The sequence below is a fragment of the Rhinatrema bivittatum genome, chromosome 1 (genome assembly GCF_901001135.1).
Source record: "Rhinatrema bivittatum chromosome 1, aRhiBiv1.1, whole genome shotgun sequence".
Classification (NCBI taxonomy): Eukaryota; Metazoa; Chordata; class Amphibia; order Gymnophiona; family Rhinatrematidae; genus Rhinatrema; species Rhinatrema bivittatum.
The window spans coordinates 211,739,651-211,755,409 of NC_042615.1; the positions used below are offsets into that span (position 1 = coordinate 211,739,651).

The 15,759-nt window shown below is 43.0% G+C and overlaps 1 protein-coding gene across 1 annotated transcript in view; it reads left to right on the plus strand.

Annotated features, from left to right (window-relative positions):
- Window positions 1-2,161: 2,161 nt before the first annotated feature.
- Window positions 2,162-15,759, plus strand: part of LOC115093949 — a 208,450-nt gene continuing 194,852 nt past the window's right edge. Inside the window, exon 1 of the mRNA XM_029606459.1 lies at window positions 2,162-2,261. Within this exon, the coding sequence (XP_029462319.1) occupies window positions 2,162-2,261 (100 nt within the window). The remainder of the gene's footprint in view (window positions 2,262-15,759) is intronic.

The following is a 15,759-nucleotide window of genomic DNA, read 5'->3' on the forward strand; positions in this document are numbered from 1 at the left end:
GCCCCCCCCCCCGCAGCCAAATCTGATTGTTAAGACGATCTGGCACACGATTCACATCTCTAGTATCTATTATTTCCTTTGTAGTTATGCTATTAATCTGCAGCTGCTCAGCAGATATCATGATAATAAGTTATAACTAGGATCTCTAAACCTTTTGTAGTTAGTAAACTTTCAATATCCTTAAAGAGGTTAGGACTTTTCAGCTTGGAGAAGAGACGGCTGAGGGGGGATATGATAGAGGTGTTTAAAATCATGAGAGGTCTAGAATGGGTAGATGTGAATCGTTTTTTTTGTTGTGAACAATGGACTAGTGGACCCTTGGGCCGGCCTACAGGAGACTTGGGAAGGACTTCACTGGTCTCAACTGAACAGGCCGGGAGGCAGACCTCTGGCGGACAGGTGGAGATAGTTTCACCCTGAAAGCTGGTACTTCCCCGTGAGGAGCCCTTGGGAGTCCAGCCGCTGGGACTTAGGAGATTCACCCTGGAAGTCTGAGCCCCCCCGGGAGGAGCTCATAGGGGCCCGACTGCTGGGACTTAGGTGAGACTCAAAGCTGGACCTAGGATAGGTACGACAGCCAATGGAGTGGAAGCAGGCGAGTACCAGGCTTGGACGAGGCAGGCAGGAACCTGGCTTGGGCTGTAGACATAAAGTACACAAATCTTAGAGAGCCAAAATCTATATATGAAACATACAAAATTTATTGAAAATCCCACCCATATATACCTACATAGACATTAAAACTAAGCTAGCACACTCACTCATTCATATCCACAAATTAAAAAATATGTCTTTTTGAGATACAAAAAAGTACCAATGTACATTGTTATTACATATTGATTTTACAAATGCCCCTGATTTATCATAGTTGATCAATTGCCTATATTATATATTGCCACAATTAAATGGAGTCATTTGTTCAATGTATCCTGTGTCCGACAAAAGAAGATCCAAGATCTCTTCGTTTCACCCCTGACCTTCGGGGCTTCCTCAGGGACTGATTTTGTTCAATTCTTTTAAATATGCTTTCACACTGAAAAACACATGCGGACCATTATCACAACATTACACTAAACCATATTCCCCATTCTACAATTACCATCACAATTAATCTAGTTCTAACCATATGTCCTTAAACCCATTATCACATGTAGAAGCATCACCTGTCAACTGTAATACCTCATTTTCCCTTTCTTTTTACCCGTAAATTTAAATCAAACTAATTGAAAAACCACGCCATTTTTATTCTTACCCCATACTGAACACCCGAGTCAAAACTCAGGTAAAACTAGTCAAAGCCATACCTACCTAAGCATATAGAGTCTTATCATATATGTATCACCTCCGGGCTTCCTTCCAGGCTCATGCCACACAGCGTTCATTTCTAGGTCCTAAACACATCTTCCAGGCGTTCATATTACACGGCGTTCCCCTTAACCGTTAAAATATATTTCAACTCTCACTTCTTTACAAGTATGTTAGGGAACCTGCCGACTTGCAGTCTCAAAGAAACATATTCTGAAAAAAGAACAAAGAGGAAACGCCAGGAATCCCATTAGAAAAGATAACAGCACATACCGTTAGTCGCCAAGTTCCTCGCTTTACCAACTGCAAGAATGTCCAATACTCACGTCTAACCGGAAGTGACGATAACACGTCACTACCCGCTGAAATGTGAAATGCCGATGTATGAGTAACTTTATATAGAAGAACCATTAACCATTTAGACAATCAATTCAATTAGCTTTTAATGAAACCCCATCATTTATTCCCAACATATGCCGAAGGCTAATATGGAAACCCGTCGATTAATAAAATGCATTCCACTCTATGGGGCCATTTAGACCTGCCGGGGCGATTGTATGCCAACTATAAATGAACTGTTGTTCAATTTTTCTTAACATTAAAGACAGGTCTCCCCCATGTTGTAAAGTCACTTGCTTAATCACAAAAAACCGGATCTCTTCCACAGTGTGATTACTTTCAACCCAATGACTCACAAGGGGTGCATGCTCACGTAGGGCTTTGATGCGACTCCGATGCTCAATAATACGACAGCGAATGGAACGAGATGTTTGCCCTACATAAATTAAATTGCAGGGACAAATAATAGCGTACACGACGCCACTGGTATTACAATCAAACAACCTGGGGATCCGATATGGATATCGCAAATGAGGATGACAAAAAGATTGACATTGAAACGTCAAAGAACAAACGGAACACGACCCGCAAGGCAGGAACCCGTACAAGGGAGCAAGGTGAGTACCAGTACGGCAGGCAGGCAGGCAGGAACGGAGTAGCAAGGGCGCTGGCTGACTCCAGGGACACAAGGCAACGGGGGACTGAGGGAACCCTGTTGCGACTCCAGGGACACAAGGCAACGGGGGACTGAGGGAACCCTGTTGCAAGGCGCTGAACAGGTGTCCGCGGTGACCCTAAGTAGGCTGCGGCGTCTGACGTCAGACCAGGGGCGGAGCCACCCTCGGGCAGGAAACTGCCTAGAAAAGCGCGGGGCAACCGCGCACGCGCGCCTAGAGGCAGGCCAGCAATGGCATCTCCCCCGCGGGGACGCCCAGGTTCCGACTCCGCTTCGTTCCCAGCTGAAAAAGACCCTCGAGGTAAGGACCGGTACGCGAGCCTCGCGGACCGGACCGCAACATTTTTACTCTTTCGGATAATAGAAAGACTAGGGGGCACTCCATTAAGTTAGCATGTGGCACATTTAAAACTAATCGGAGAAAGTTCTTTTTCACTCAACGCACAATTAAACTCTGGAATTTGTTGCCAGAGGATGTGGTTAGTGCAGTTAGTTTAGCTGTGTTTAAAAAAGGATTGGCTAAGTTCTTGGACAAGAAGTCCATTACCTGCTATTAATTAAGTTGACTTATATAATAACCACCGCTATTATTAGCAATGGTAACATGGAATAGGCTTAGTTTTTGGGTACTTGCCAGGTTCTTATGGCCTGGATTGGCCACTGTTGGAAACAGGATGCTGGGCTTGATGGACCCTTGGTCTGACCCAGTATGGCATATTCTTATGTTCTTATCCCCTTCCTTCAGGTCCAAAGCATGATTTGTATGAATCAAAATGTTCTTCAAAGATATGCTTCAGACACTGGTCAGAATGAAACAGAGCACTGTGCTGGTAACAGTTGATGCTCTTGATTCTAGACTACTACTGTTGCCACCCTCCACTGAGTCTGCCTCCTTCTGCCCCTGCACCATGCCAACAATGGAGACAAAAGCAGGAAGCTGCTGTTCCAACTTCTCATGCAACCCTGAATCTCTAGTTGGTTTCCCCCTCTTATAAAATGCTTGATCTTGGCCAGTGGACTTATGCTATTAATCCTATGACTATCATCACCACTGTTGCTAGCTCTGTTGTGCCCCAGAGTTCTAATTGTCTTGTTCCTTGTCCCATTCTTCACTGACTCCAGGCTGTCTGAGACTCAGTAAAAAGAAAAACTGCATAGCTTAAAGCTTCCCCCATAAACTAATGATGACAAAACAAAGTAAAGGAAAATGAAGCAAATTTTCATTACGATGCCCATGAAATGAAAACAAAATGTTTTTTCATATTTTTCATTTTGTTTTGAAATGAATGCACCCCATTCAATATATTTCTTGAGTACTGAAAATAATTGACCTTTGGTCTCGCTAGTTAGATGAGGAGATCCTTTATTTCATGCTCCACTGCATGTCACTACTGAGCTGATACACATTGTATATAGATACAAGACACTTCAGATAAATGTTAAGACCTACAACTCCATGACCCCATCTGTAAAATTATTTAAATCATTTCCTAATTAAGCACTCCTGCCCTTATAATTCTATGCAAATCAGGGTGGTATATTGCTGGCCCTCATCAAAATGTCAACAACCAGGGCTTTCTGTTATGCCCACCGGTCGCAGACGGCTGCGACCGCTGTTGCTCACCTCCTTCTTTGCTGCTTTGACTCTGTTGGGAAGACTTGCAGCTTCCGCCAGCGATTACCAGCCTGCCTACCACTCCCGGGCCTTCCCGATCGCCGCAGACGCTGCCGACCACCATCTTGTCCTCGGAATCCCCTAGGCACGTGCATGCACGGGGCCAGTCTTAAGCACGTCATGGCGGGACCTCGGGGGCGTCCCCTCCGGATGACATCATCCTTCCAGTATACTTAAGCCGACTGGTCCTGTCTACCTTTGACTTGGCAATGAGTTCCCTCAATGCTGAATCCGCTTCGCTCACTACGGACTTCCTGTTCCAGTTCCTGCTTTGTTGGCGTGAGACGCTCTGGGTACCCGCTCCTCTGGACCCTTCCTCGTCTCTGGCTATCCGCTCCTCGGAGGGCCTTCCGCCTGGACTACTGCTTGCCTTGTTTCCCAGGCTTTCTCTGGAACCTCTGCTACTGTGAGTACCTTCATTCTACGGACCACTACCATACCATCTCTACTGAGGAACCCTCATCAGTGTAACCCGCACTGCGGACCACTACCGTATGATCTCCAGTGAGTAACCCTCATCAGTGTACCCCGCTCTGCGGACCACTACCGTATCATCTCTTCTGAGGATCCCTCATTGGTGTGCCCTGCTCCTCGGACTACCACCATTTCATCTCTACCAAGGAGCTTCATTGGTGTACCACGCTCTGCGTACCTTTGCCGTATCTTCACTACAGAGGTATTCCCTTTGGGAATACCCCATTGCACAGACACAGCTGTGACTGAAATCCGCTGAGACCTTGCATCCAGATGGTGAGGCTCACACGGCTCCTCCCTGTGGGCTGTACCTCCTCTCACCTCGGCCCAGGATCCACATACCTTCAAATCCTAACACTTTCAGAACTTTTTTTTTCAGGGTGAACGGGCTGGCACTATGTTTTTCCTCCACCTGCTTAATCTGTCCTGTAGTCCCTCAAAAAAATATGCATTCTACATGTGAATACTGGCATCTTTTTTTTCCAGAAAGATAGCACTACTAACTACACAACACAAAAAAATAATCAATATATGTAAATGGTTTACGTTATTGCATTACTAATTGTTTTTCAACTCCAATTCTTTGGTTGACTATTTAGTATATGAATTGTTTGCATATAGTTGTTAAGATTTAATCTTATTTATTAGGAATGTAATTTATGTATGACACCTATTAGTTTATGTAGCTTTTTTATAACCTTTTCATGCATTTTTTTTTGAACAGTGATCTCTATGCAAAGAATTTTCCTTGAAAATGGCATCATGCTGAAACACGTTAGAACTGGTATTTCACACATGAATGACTACACAAACCTTTTATGCATACTTTGATATAGATGCATGAAGAACTATACATAGTGATACTGGGCTGATTGGTGTGATATTATAACTATACACACCTCAGCGAGCACTAAGATCTCAAAATAAAGGACTACTGATTATTCCAACAATATGGAGTGCATATTTGACCCAAGTAAGAGATAGTGTGTTTTCTATAGCTGGTCCAAAGCTTTGGAATTCACTACCTGAGATGTTACGTTTGATACTAGAAAGAAAGAGATTTAAATGTGAGCTAAAAACATGGCTGTGTAAAAATGCAAATAATTACTCCTGGGGCAATTCTGCACAAAAGAAAATTTAAAATTCTGCACACAAAAACGTAAAATTCTGCGCACAAAAACTTAAAATTCTGCAAATTTTATATTGGTCAAAATAACACAATTTACATGACAGTCTTTAAGTAATTACATTTTAAATTAATACAGGAAAAAGTTATTACTTGAAGATGCAGAATTGTAAATATTTTGAGCAGAATTTCCTTAGAAATTCACTGTAAGAGTGTCCCTTTCACTCGCTATCCCTACTCCCCTGGCCACTTTGCCCTCTCAGGCCCCAATTCCTCTACCTGCCAGTATCTCTCCCCTCCACCTCTAGGCTCAACCCCTTCCACTCTATTGCCAGTCCCAGAGTTTGACTCATTCTCAGTACTGCCCCTCACACAGGCTCCCTCTGTCCCTCCCTCTCTCACACACATGCTCCCGCTCTTTAATACACATACACACACCCTCATACAAGCTCCCTCACTCTCTCGCACACACACATCCCCTCATACATACTCTCTTGCACACACACCCAAAAAAGCTCCCTGTCTCTTTCACACATACATCCTCACATAGGCTACATATGTCTCTCTCTCATGCACCCCTTCACACAGGTTCTATCTCACACATATGCAATCCCTTCACACAGACTAGCACCCTCACATACACACAATCACTTTTTCATACACACGAGCTCCCAATCTCTCTCAGACATACCCACTCCTTCACAATCTCCTCATATAGGCTCCCTCTCTCTGAAACCCACACTCAAGCATCCCCCCTGCTCTCTTACCTCCCATGCTCTCTCACCCTCCCCTCCCCCACACCCCCTCCCCTCATATAGGCTCCCTCTCTGAAACCCACACTCAAGCATTCTCCCACCACCCCCACTTACCTCCCATGCTCTCTCACACCCTCCTGCTCTCTCTTTCACCCTCCCCTCCCCCCACACCCCCCCCCCCTCTCTCACACATACATTCTCTCTCACCGGCATGCCGCAAACGGAGCGCGTCCCACGTGTGCTGCGGGACACGCTCCGTTTGCGGCGAAGATGAAGGCCCGGGCGCATCATTTTGGAAGGCCCCGTGTGCCGCGAATTGCGCACCCGGGCCTTCATCTTCGCCACGAACAGAGCACGTCCTGTGGCACATGCCGGGGTCTTCTCTGTTATTTTCTGTGCAGAAAATGGCAATTCTGTGCAGGGGGGGAATTCTGCGCTCCGCAGTAGCGCAGAATTCCCCCAGGACTAATATAACCTTACGTAAATCAAGAGAGTGTAAGAGAGATGCAGTATCAAGAATGATGAGAGATTTTAATTCAAAGCATGAGGAATAAGATGTAATGTGAGAGTGAGGGAAGTTCAATATTAAGAATGATGAGAGCTCTTTGACTGGAAGCATGTAGGACAAATGTAATGAAACATGATTTACAATATATTGATTATTATGTATTAGTTATTATATTATTTTCCTGCATCATTTGTTTTATGTTTTTAGTAAAGTTTAATTTGAACTGGATTATTTCATTTGATATGTGTTAATTGTTGTTTTAAAATTATGAATGTTATTTTTGTAAACCATTGTGATCTTGATATGGAATGACAGTATATAAAATGGCTAAATAAATAAATACTAGGGGTGTAATATTTTTAAAAGTACCCATTTAAACTATTAAAATTATACATGTTGACCATTAAGTTCAAAAGTTATAAATAGTTTAAAAATTGTACTCGTGATCCACTGAACATTCTGATTTTAAATTTCCTGTGGTGTGACATGCCAGTTCACAGTAAGGATTCTGGAGGCATTCATCAAATGAACACCAAATTACTGAACTGGAATGAAAGCCTCCAAAATCCTTACAGTGAATAGCATATCAAACTGGGGAATCTGGTGTGTGATATGCAGTGGCATAGCCAGAAACTGAATTTTTGGAGGACCCAAGGTTAACATGGGTAGGCAGTAGACATATAGATCTAGGCCCTACTAGTTGTACTCTTATCAATAAATAATTGTTATGCCCGGTCACAGACAGCTGTGACCACTCATGCTCACCTTTTTTCCTGCACTGTCAATTCTAGGAAGAATGGCAGCCTCCACCAGCCACCATCGACCCGCCCAACATTCCCGGGACGGCATGGGCGCTGCCAACCGCCATCTTGTCTCCGGAATCACCTAAGGCGTGCGCACACAAGGGCCTCCTTTGTACATGTCATGGCGGGAACCTCGCGGGCGTCCCCTCCGGATGACGTCACCTCGCTGCTGTACTTAAGCTGACTGGCCCTTTGCTTCTACGAATTAGCAAGGAGTTCCCTCGTTGCTGAATCCGCTCCATTCTTGGACTTCCAGTTCCAGATTCCTCTCTTAGCATGTGGATGCTCTGGGTACCCGCTCCTCGGGGGCCCTTCCGCGTTCCTGGCTATCCGCTCCTCGGAGGGCCTTCCTGCCTTGGATTACTACCTGACCCTCTTCTCGGGTCTCTCTCCTGGAACTACCTCGTTAGTACTTTACTAGGGACTACAGCGTTACTAGCTTTACTGAAGATTAGTTAGCTTGGTTAGTTTGGATAAGTTCTTGGAGGAGAAGTCCATTAACTGCTATTAATCAAGATTACTTAGGGAATAGCCACTATTATTAATTGCATCAGTAGCATGGGATCTTCTTAGTGTTTGGGTAATTGCCAGGTTCTTGTGGCCTGTTTGGCCTCTGTTGGAAACAGGATGCTGGGCTTGATGGACCCTTGGTCTGACCCAGCATGGCAATTTCTTATATTCTTATGTTTTTATGTAAGATTCTCTGCAGTGTACCCCCGTGCCTTGGGCCACAACCGTCCGTCTTCAGTAGAAGTTGTTCCAGCATACCCTGCACTGCAGGGTATTCCCGCACCAGCTACAGGATCCACTTCCGGGTTCCTGCACTTCAGACTACCTCATCATCATCATTACAGTACAGACATCCTCGGCGTACCCCACTCTGTGGGCCACTACCGGATCTGCACTTCTGAGGTAATCTATTCATGTCTGAAGGGACTTCCTGCTGTACCCCGCTCTGTGGGCCACTACTGGGTCTTCACATCGGTAGTATCACCCTGGGCATACCTCACTGCTCAGAACTGTACTTATTGCATCTCCCGCTCCGCGGGCTCTGCTTTTCCTTCCTTCATAATAAAGTCTCTATCATACAGCTGTGTCCTATGCCACTGAGACCACGCCTACAGACGGTGAGGCTCACACGGTTCCTCCCTGTGGGTGGAGACATTTCTCACCTTGGCCCAGGGCTCACATCCTTACAAAAACATAACAATAATGCCTTAGCATGCACCCTACAATGGAATTCTGAGTAATTGGCAACAGCCAAAATGCATGAGTGACATTTTAAAATATTTTAATTCTATTTCTGCAAGCACTTACCAACATTAAAAATGCCTTATTAATCTATATTAATTTATTTTATATTTATTGCAGTTTATAAATACACAATATCATGTAAAAAGAAAACAAAGAACACTTCAGAAACATCAGATCCAATCACGTAATAAAAGAAATATCAATATATTCTATTATGAATCCTCTTTCCAAAAATGCATAAAACTAGAATAAAACAGCTATAACTATAATAATCATCATAAAAAGATTTGCAACAGGTGCAAAACAGAAGTACGACATGCAAAAAAAAAACAAAAATTCAAATTCTGGGGTCATCTCAGTGACAGCAAAACAAATTCTCTTCACTACCAAATACTTTGTGAAGTAACACAAACCCCGCAAAATAAACAAATAAATAAATACCTAGACCCTTACCATGCCTAAACAGCAGTAACTCTCAGGACTCAAACAGCAGCAACCTTATCTATAAAAAGGCAACAAGGCAAATATTACACCAGGACCTAGAACAGTGGTTCCCAACCCTGTCCTGGGGACCCCCCAGTCAGTCAGGTTTTCAGGATATCCACAAAGAAAACGCATGAGAAAAAATTTGCATGCACTGGGCTCCCCAGGACAGGGTTGGGAACCACTGGCCTAGAACAATAATACACTACTTAATGGGCAAATGGAACAAATCAGACTGCTACAGAGAAACTAGACGCTAGCCATAATACTGCATCTCTGTCACACATGCAACACAGACATACTCTTACCTAAGACAGAATAAGGGACTACAAATTAGAAACAAACATGCAGACAAAATTGAAATGGAAAGCCTGAGAAACCAGACTTTGTGAACTCTGGAATACTGAAGAAAAAGCAAAATACAAATATATAAGATATGCACATTCCCAAAGATGGCATATTCCAATTGCTAAAAGGCAAAATAATTTTTTTAATCTTTGTTGTCTGATCTTATTTTTCTAATCAATTGGTCCCAATCTCTTTTTTCCCCTTGTCTGCTTTTCCTTGTTCCTTTTTCAGGGTCTCTTTTATTCTGTCTGTCTTCTTGCCTTCCTCCTTCATACACACACACACAGACTCCCTCTCACATGTTCTCTCTTACACACACAAACACTTTCTCTCACATATGATCCCACTCTTCCATGCTCTCTCTCACATATACACAGGTTCTCACTCCCCCCCCCCACACACACACATATAGGCTCTCACTTTTACATACTCTCTTTCACACAGGCTCCCACAAACACACACAGGCTCTTTTTCTCACATGCTCTTACACACATATTCCCATCCCACAAACACAATACACATCCACTTCCTGCTCCCACTTCCATACATACATATACACTTAGGCTCTCACTCTCTTATGCAGGCTACCATTCTCACATACAGGCTCCCACTCTCACATACTCTCTCACATGCAGGCTTCCACATGCTCTCTCTCACACACCTTCAGGTAAGCTCTCATTCATATCCCTCCCCCAAGAAGGCTCCCATTCACAAACACACACACACCTGCAGTCAGGCTCCTATTCATACACCCTCAACCCACCAGAAAGGCAACCATTCACACACACTCATACCCAGGCAAGCTACCATTCACATGCACACTCACCCCCAGGTAGGCTCCCATTCACACCCCTCCACCCTCAGGCAGGCTCCCATTCACACACACAACACTCACCCCCAGGCAGGCTACTATTCAACATACCCAGGCAGGCTATCATTCACATATACACACACACAAACACAAAACACAGGCAGGCTCCCCATCGGCAGCAAAAGGGGGAGCCTGTTCTGCTGCTCCTCATATGCTGCCCGCAGTATTCAAAACTCGCGTGGCTAGCATTTCTCTATGCTGATTTTGCGATGCATGAAATCATCACAGAACACTTATGGGCCACACATTTTGATTGCCATAGTGCCGGCACACATGGAGGAGCAGGAGAATCGGCACCTTCTAGTTAGTTTTTTTCTTCTTCGATCATTGGCCTTCTGTCCTACTCCTCTTCTTGGCAGCATTGCGGGCCTCTTCCTCCTCTTGCCCGGCATGTCTGCTGCGGCCCTGTGACAGGATCTCTCTTCTGGGGCCGCTGGGCAAAGCTGATTAGATGGACCTGAGTTCAAAGTGGGTGGGCTACGCCACTTGTGATATGTTTACATTTATAAATGTATTCAATAGGGGGAAATGTAAATCCAGAGCTCTGAGAGAAAGGAGTGAGCACAGCTAAGTCCATATTTATTTATTCACTTCAGTTGTAAAGAAGGGACCAAACCAAGGGGACTATCACTGTTCTGGATGAGGATTGGTTCTTTCTTTTGAAGTAAAGTTAAAAAAAAAAAAAAGAATATGGAAGTAGATGTCCTCACTCCTTTCCATGGGAGCTCAGGATTTACATTTCCCCCATTTGAAATGCTGATTCACAGTAAGGATTTTGAAAGCTCTCATTTCTGTTCAATACATTTTTGTTCATTTGGTTCACTGATCTGCAGAAGAGAGAATAACTTTTGAAAGTTTGTCATAGATATATTTAGTCCAATAAAAACATATCAGCTAAAACTTGTTTGTTGACTTTTAATTCCACATTTCCAAGTGGACTAACACGGCAACCACAATTTTTTGTTCATTTGGTGAAAGCCTCCTAAAACAGTTAACTACAAAATATTAATGGTGAGACAAATACTAATTAGTTAAACATTTTAACCATTTACTACTTTGCATCCCTATTGAATACGCATAAATGTAAACATGTGACCCAATGAATAGTCTATCACACACCAGATCCCTTGGGAAGCAGGCACTGCCTGGAGTAAAACTCTTGCCCTGTTTGGCTGAGATGGCCAGGACAAGAGAGACCATTTAAGCTCCTATGAAGAATTCCAATTGCAGCAGGTCCTGGGGCAGTGAAAGCCTGAATACCTTTTTAGGAGGGCAGTTTGGAGGGAATTCCAAATGGTGCTCGCTGTATCATTGGGCCAGTCCCTAGAACAAAGTTGTTTGAGGTTACAACAGTTTCTGACAAACCTTACTTAGCCTCCCCCTGCACAAAGTTCATTGGAGTCTAGATAAAAAAAAAACTGAATACAAAAAAATAAACAACCCTGTCTTTGACTGGCTCTCTGTGTTCCCTCAAATAAATCACAGGCCAAGAGAACTATATGACTAGTTCTAACATTTTTTTTAGAGGCTTTAGAGTGCAGCCACCAGCTCTTCTTGGTAAGCCCAATTTTTCGTAAAATATTCAGTTAATCTTAGCCAATATATTTATCTCTAATAACTACAAAAAACATCTATTGGTGGTTATATTTGAGAAAAACTGGACTATATTCGTTTCACACGCCTTTCCCTTGGCCACAAGGCAGTGAAATTCCTCCTGTTTGTCCTGAGGACAAAGTGAGCAAAGGTTTGCACTTCAATCCACAGGATATGTAAGCAATTGGTCTACATGACCTAGCTATCTGCTATGTGTGACTATATAGCAGGAGTGGGCAATTACGGTCCTCGGGGGCCGCAAGCCAGCCAGGTTTTCAGGATACCCTTAATGAATATGCATGAGGAAGATTTGCATGCACTCTGCCTCAGTTGTTGCCCACCCCTGCTATATAGCATTTGCATTCTGGTAAAATCTCTTCTCACAGAAACACAGAACATGATAGCAGATAAAAACTATAAAATCTACCTACTCTGCTCAATTTGTTTCTTTTTGCAGTGCTATAGATCAGTGTTTCCCAACTTTTTCAAGCCCAAGGCACATCGCCTTTAACAAAAATGTGGTGTACACCAGCCTCCACAGAGCAGACAGTGTGGACATGGAGAGGAATCATATTGCTAAAAGAAGAGCTAGGGAAGCAATGAAAGCCCCAGCAGACCTCTTACAAATTTTAAAACAAAGGGAGATGGAGGCAGAGACACATAAGAATTCATCATGAAGGACCTCCTCCTTCTATATACAAGTGCATGAAAAGGAAGAAGTTGGTGTTGTGCATGCAGCTGGTTCAGTCAGATACTTTGGCTGCTGCTTGCAGCTGCCAGAGCTCTTTCAGTGCTGCTGCTCCTCCTAAAATTCTTAAGTCACATCCAGTGTGCAGTGAATGCTCTCCCTATCTCATTAAGCCTGGGGATGAGGAGGTGCTGTGTGAAATGTGTTTGCCTCACAGAACAGAGTCCAGCTATCTGCTCATTAATTACTACACTCCAGGGCTCATGCTGCAGCTACTAAGAATGAGACATGCATGATTACACTCATTCTCAGAAAGGAGCTCCTACATGTTTAAGAGCCATCAATGGTGTCTCTTATTAGTGTGAGATGCTAAGAACAGAGCCTAGGTGTTGGCCTGGATCTGAGCATCAGGCGGTAGTGACATTTCCATGGCACACTTGATAAGGTCTGAAGGCACACTGGTTGTGAAACACTGCTATAGATAGAGTGTATACCATAACTAATCTTGGATTTTCCTCTGTGCTTAACCAATACTTTGTTGAAGTCTGTCACGGAAACCAAGCCTCTTAGATTTCTGTCCTGCTGAAACAGATATATGAAACCCTTTCCGAAAATATTTCTTTACAGAAAGGATGGGATATGCATGGAACATCCCAATGAAAGTGGTGGAGGCAGAAAATCAGTATCAAAATTCATGAAAGCATAGGATAACTACAGAGCATCCTTAGTTTCACGAAAGCAAAAGTAAAGCTATACAGCAAGGACATTTATTTATTTATTTATTTATTTAAAGTCTTTTTTATACCGAAGTATAGCAAAAAATGCCTTCACTCCGGTTTACAGAATAACAACTTGATACATACAACGAGTTTGATACATATAACTAACAATATGAAAGAGAATCCAAATAAAACAAGCAATGAACAATATAAATGGGTAACATGTAAACAAGATGTTACGGGGACTATTAAGTAATTATTTTAGGTTGAACAAGTCTAACTATGTATAAATATTGCTTATCAGGTTGAAAATAATAATAATAGTAAATATATATCTAACTATGTAAAATATTGCCTGAACCGGTTATAATAAAGTGCTGATGCATTAATTCTATGACAAGACAGGGTAATGTCAGAGAGTCATTTTGGGTGTGTGAGGTATGCTTAACCCATGTCATCTGTGAAAGACTGACTGAAAATCCATGTTTTGAGTTCTTTTTTGAAGGATTTTATGTCTCTGAGTGAACTTAGATAGACCGGTAGGGAATTCCATGCTTTTGGACCCGCAATGGAAAGGGCTCTGTTCCTAGTGTTGGAGTTTTTGGCCAATGGAATAGAGGGTATGGTTAGGAGCAGTTTGCTTGACGTTCTAGTCGTGCGTTGTGGTTTGTGAGTTTGGAGCATGTTATCAAGGATGGTGTTATCTGTTCTGTGGATCGCGTTGTGTATGATTGTTAGCGTTTTGAACTTTATTCTTTGTTCGACAGGTAGCCAGTGAAGGCTCTTCAGTACAGGGGTTATGTGGTCTGATTTTTTTTTGCCGGTTAGAACTCTGGCAGCGGCGTTCTGTAATAGTTGTAGCGGTTTTAGGGTAGATTTGGGTAGACCAATTAGTAATGCATTACAGTAGTCGAGGCTGGTAAAGATGAGAGATTGCAGGACGGTTCTGAAGTCTTGTTGGTGGAGTAGAGGCTTGAGGTGTTTAAGTATGTGGAGTTTGTGGAAACCGTCTTTTGTTTTCATTGCAATGTTTTTTTTGAAGTTTAGTTCGGAGTCAAACCATATTCCAAGGTCCTTTGTATTGTTCTTCAGTTGAATGCTAGAGGTGCCAATTTGAAAGGAGGGTAATGTGGTCATTTGGTCTGTGTTTCTATCGAAGAGTATGCATTCTGTTTTGTCCATGTTGAGGCAGAGTTTTAGCTGGTTCAGCATGTTTCGAATTGCGATAAGGTGGTTTGCTGTTAGTCGCAGTGCATCTTCGACCGTAGTTGTAATGGGAATAAGGAGCTGAATATCGTCAGCGTACATATAGAATGATATGCCTAGGCTTGCAATGAGTTGGCAGAGGGGGAGTAAGTAAATATTAAAGAGGGTTGCTGAGAGGGCTGATCCTTGTGGAACACCTGTTTCGAGGGGGAGGGGGTCAGAAGAGTTGTTGTTAAAAGTGACTTTGAAGAACCTGTTTTCTAGGAAAGAAGTGAACCAGGCAAGGGTATTGCCAGTAAGACCTATGTTCGCAAGACTTACAATCAAAATGAAAAATGGAAAGACTAATTTATCTACTAGGAAAGTCTGTTTCTATATTTCTTAGGATTCTTAGCCTTTTTGAGAGCTAATTTGGCCACCACACTCTGATATGAGAACTGAGACTGAGTGGCAGTTGTTCAGTGTCATATGCATCCATTCTCAAAATTGCTCAGCTTTTCTGGAAAGTTCTCCAAATATTCCACAAGGTTGTATCAGCTATATATGTGCCTGTATTGAAACAGCTTACTAGAGGACTCCATATTTTGAGGAAAATTCCACACATTTCACTCATCTAAGCTATATTGACAATTAGATCTTGATACCCTTCTCCTAGGATTCCCTCCCTGCTTATTTTATTCCTAACCTATGTGCAAACAAGAATTACACATCAGCCACAGGAAACAAGCTATTTAGACATGCTGACTCTGTCAAACCACCTCATTCTTCTAAGATCCTGAGACAGATAATACTGTCTCAAACTGACAAAGGACCCTTTGCAGGCAAGTCTTAGACACAAATGAGGGAAGGACATCTTTCATATATCTAAAAAGGGCTTCAAGGTCTTCAGGTAAGATTTTGTTTTCCAGGATACTTAAATCCTGACGACTCCATTGC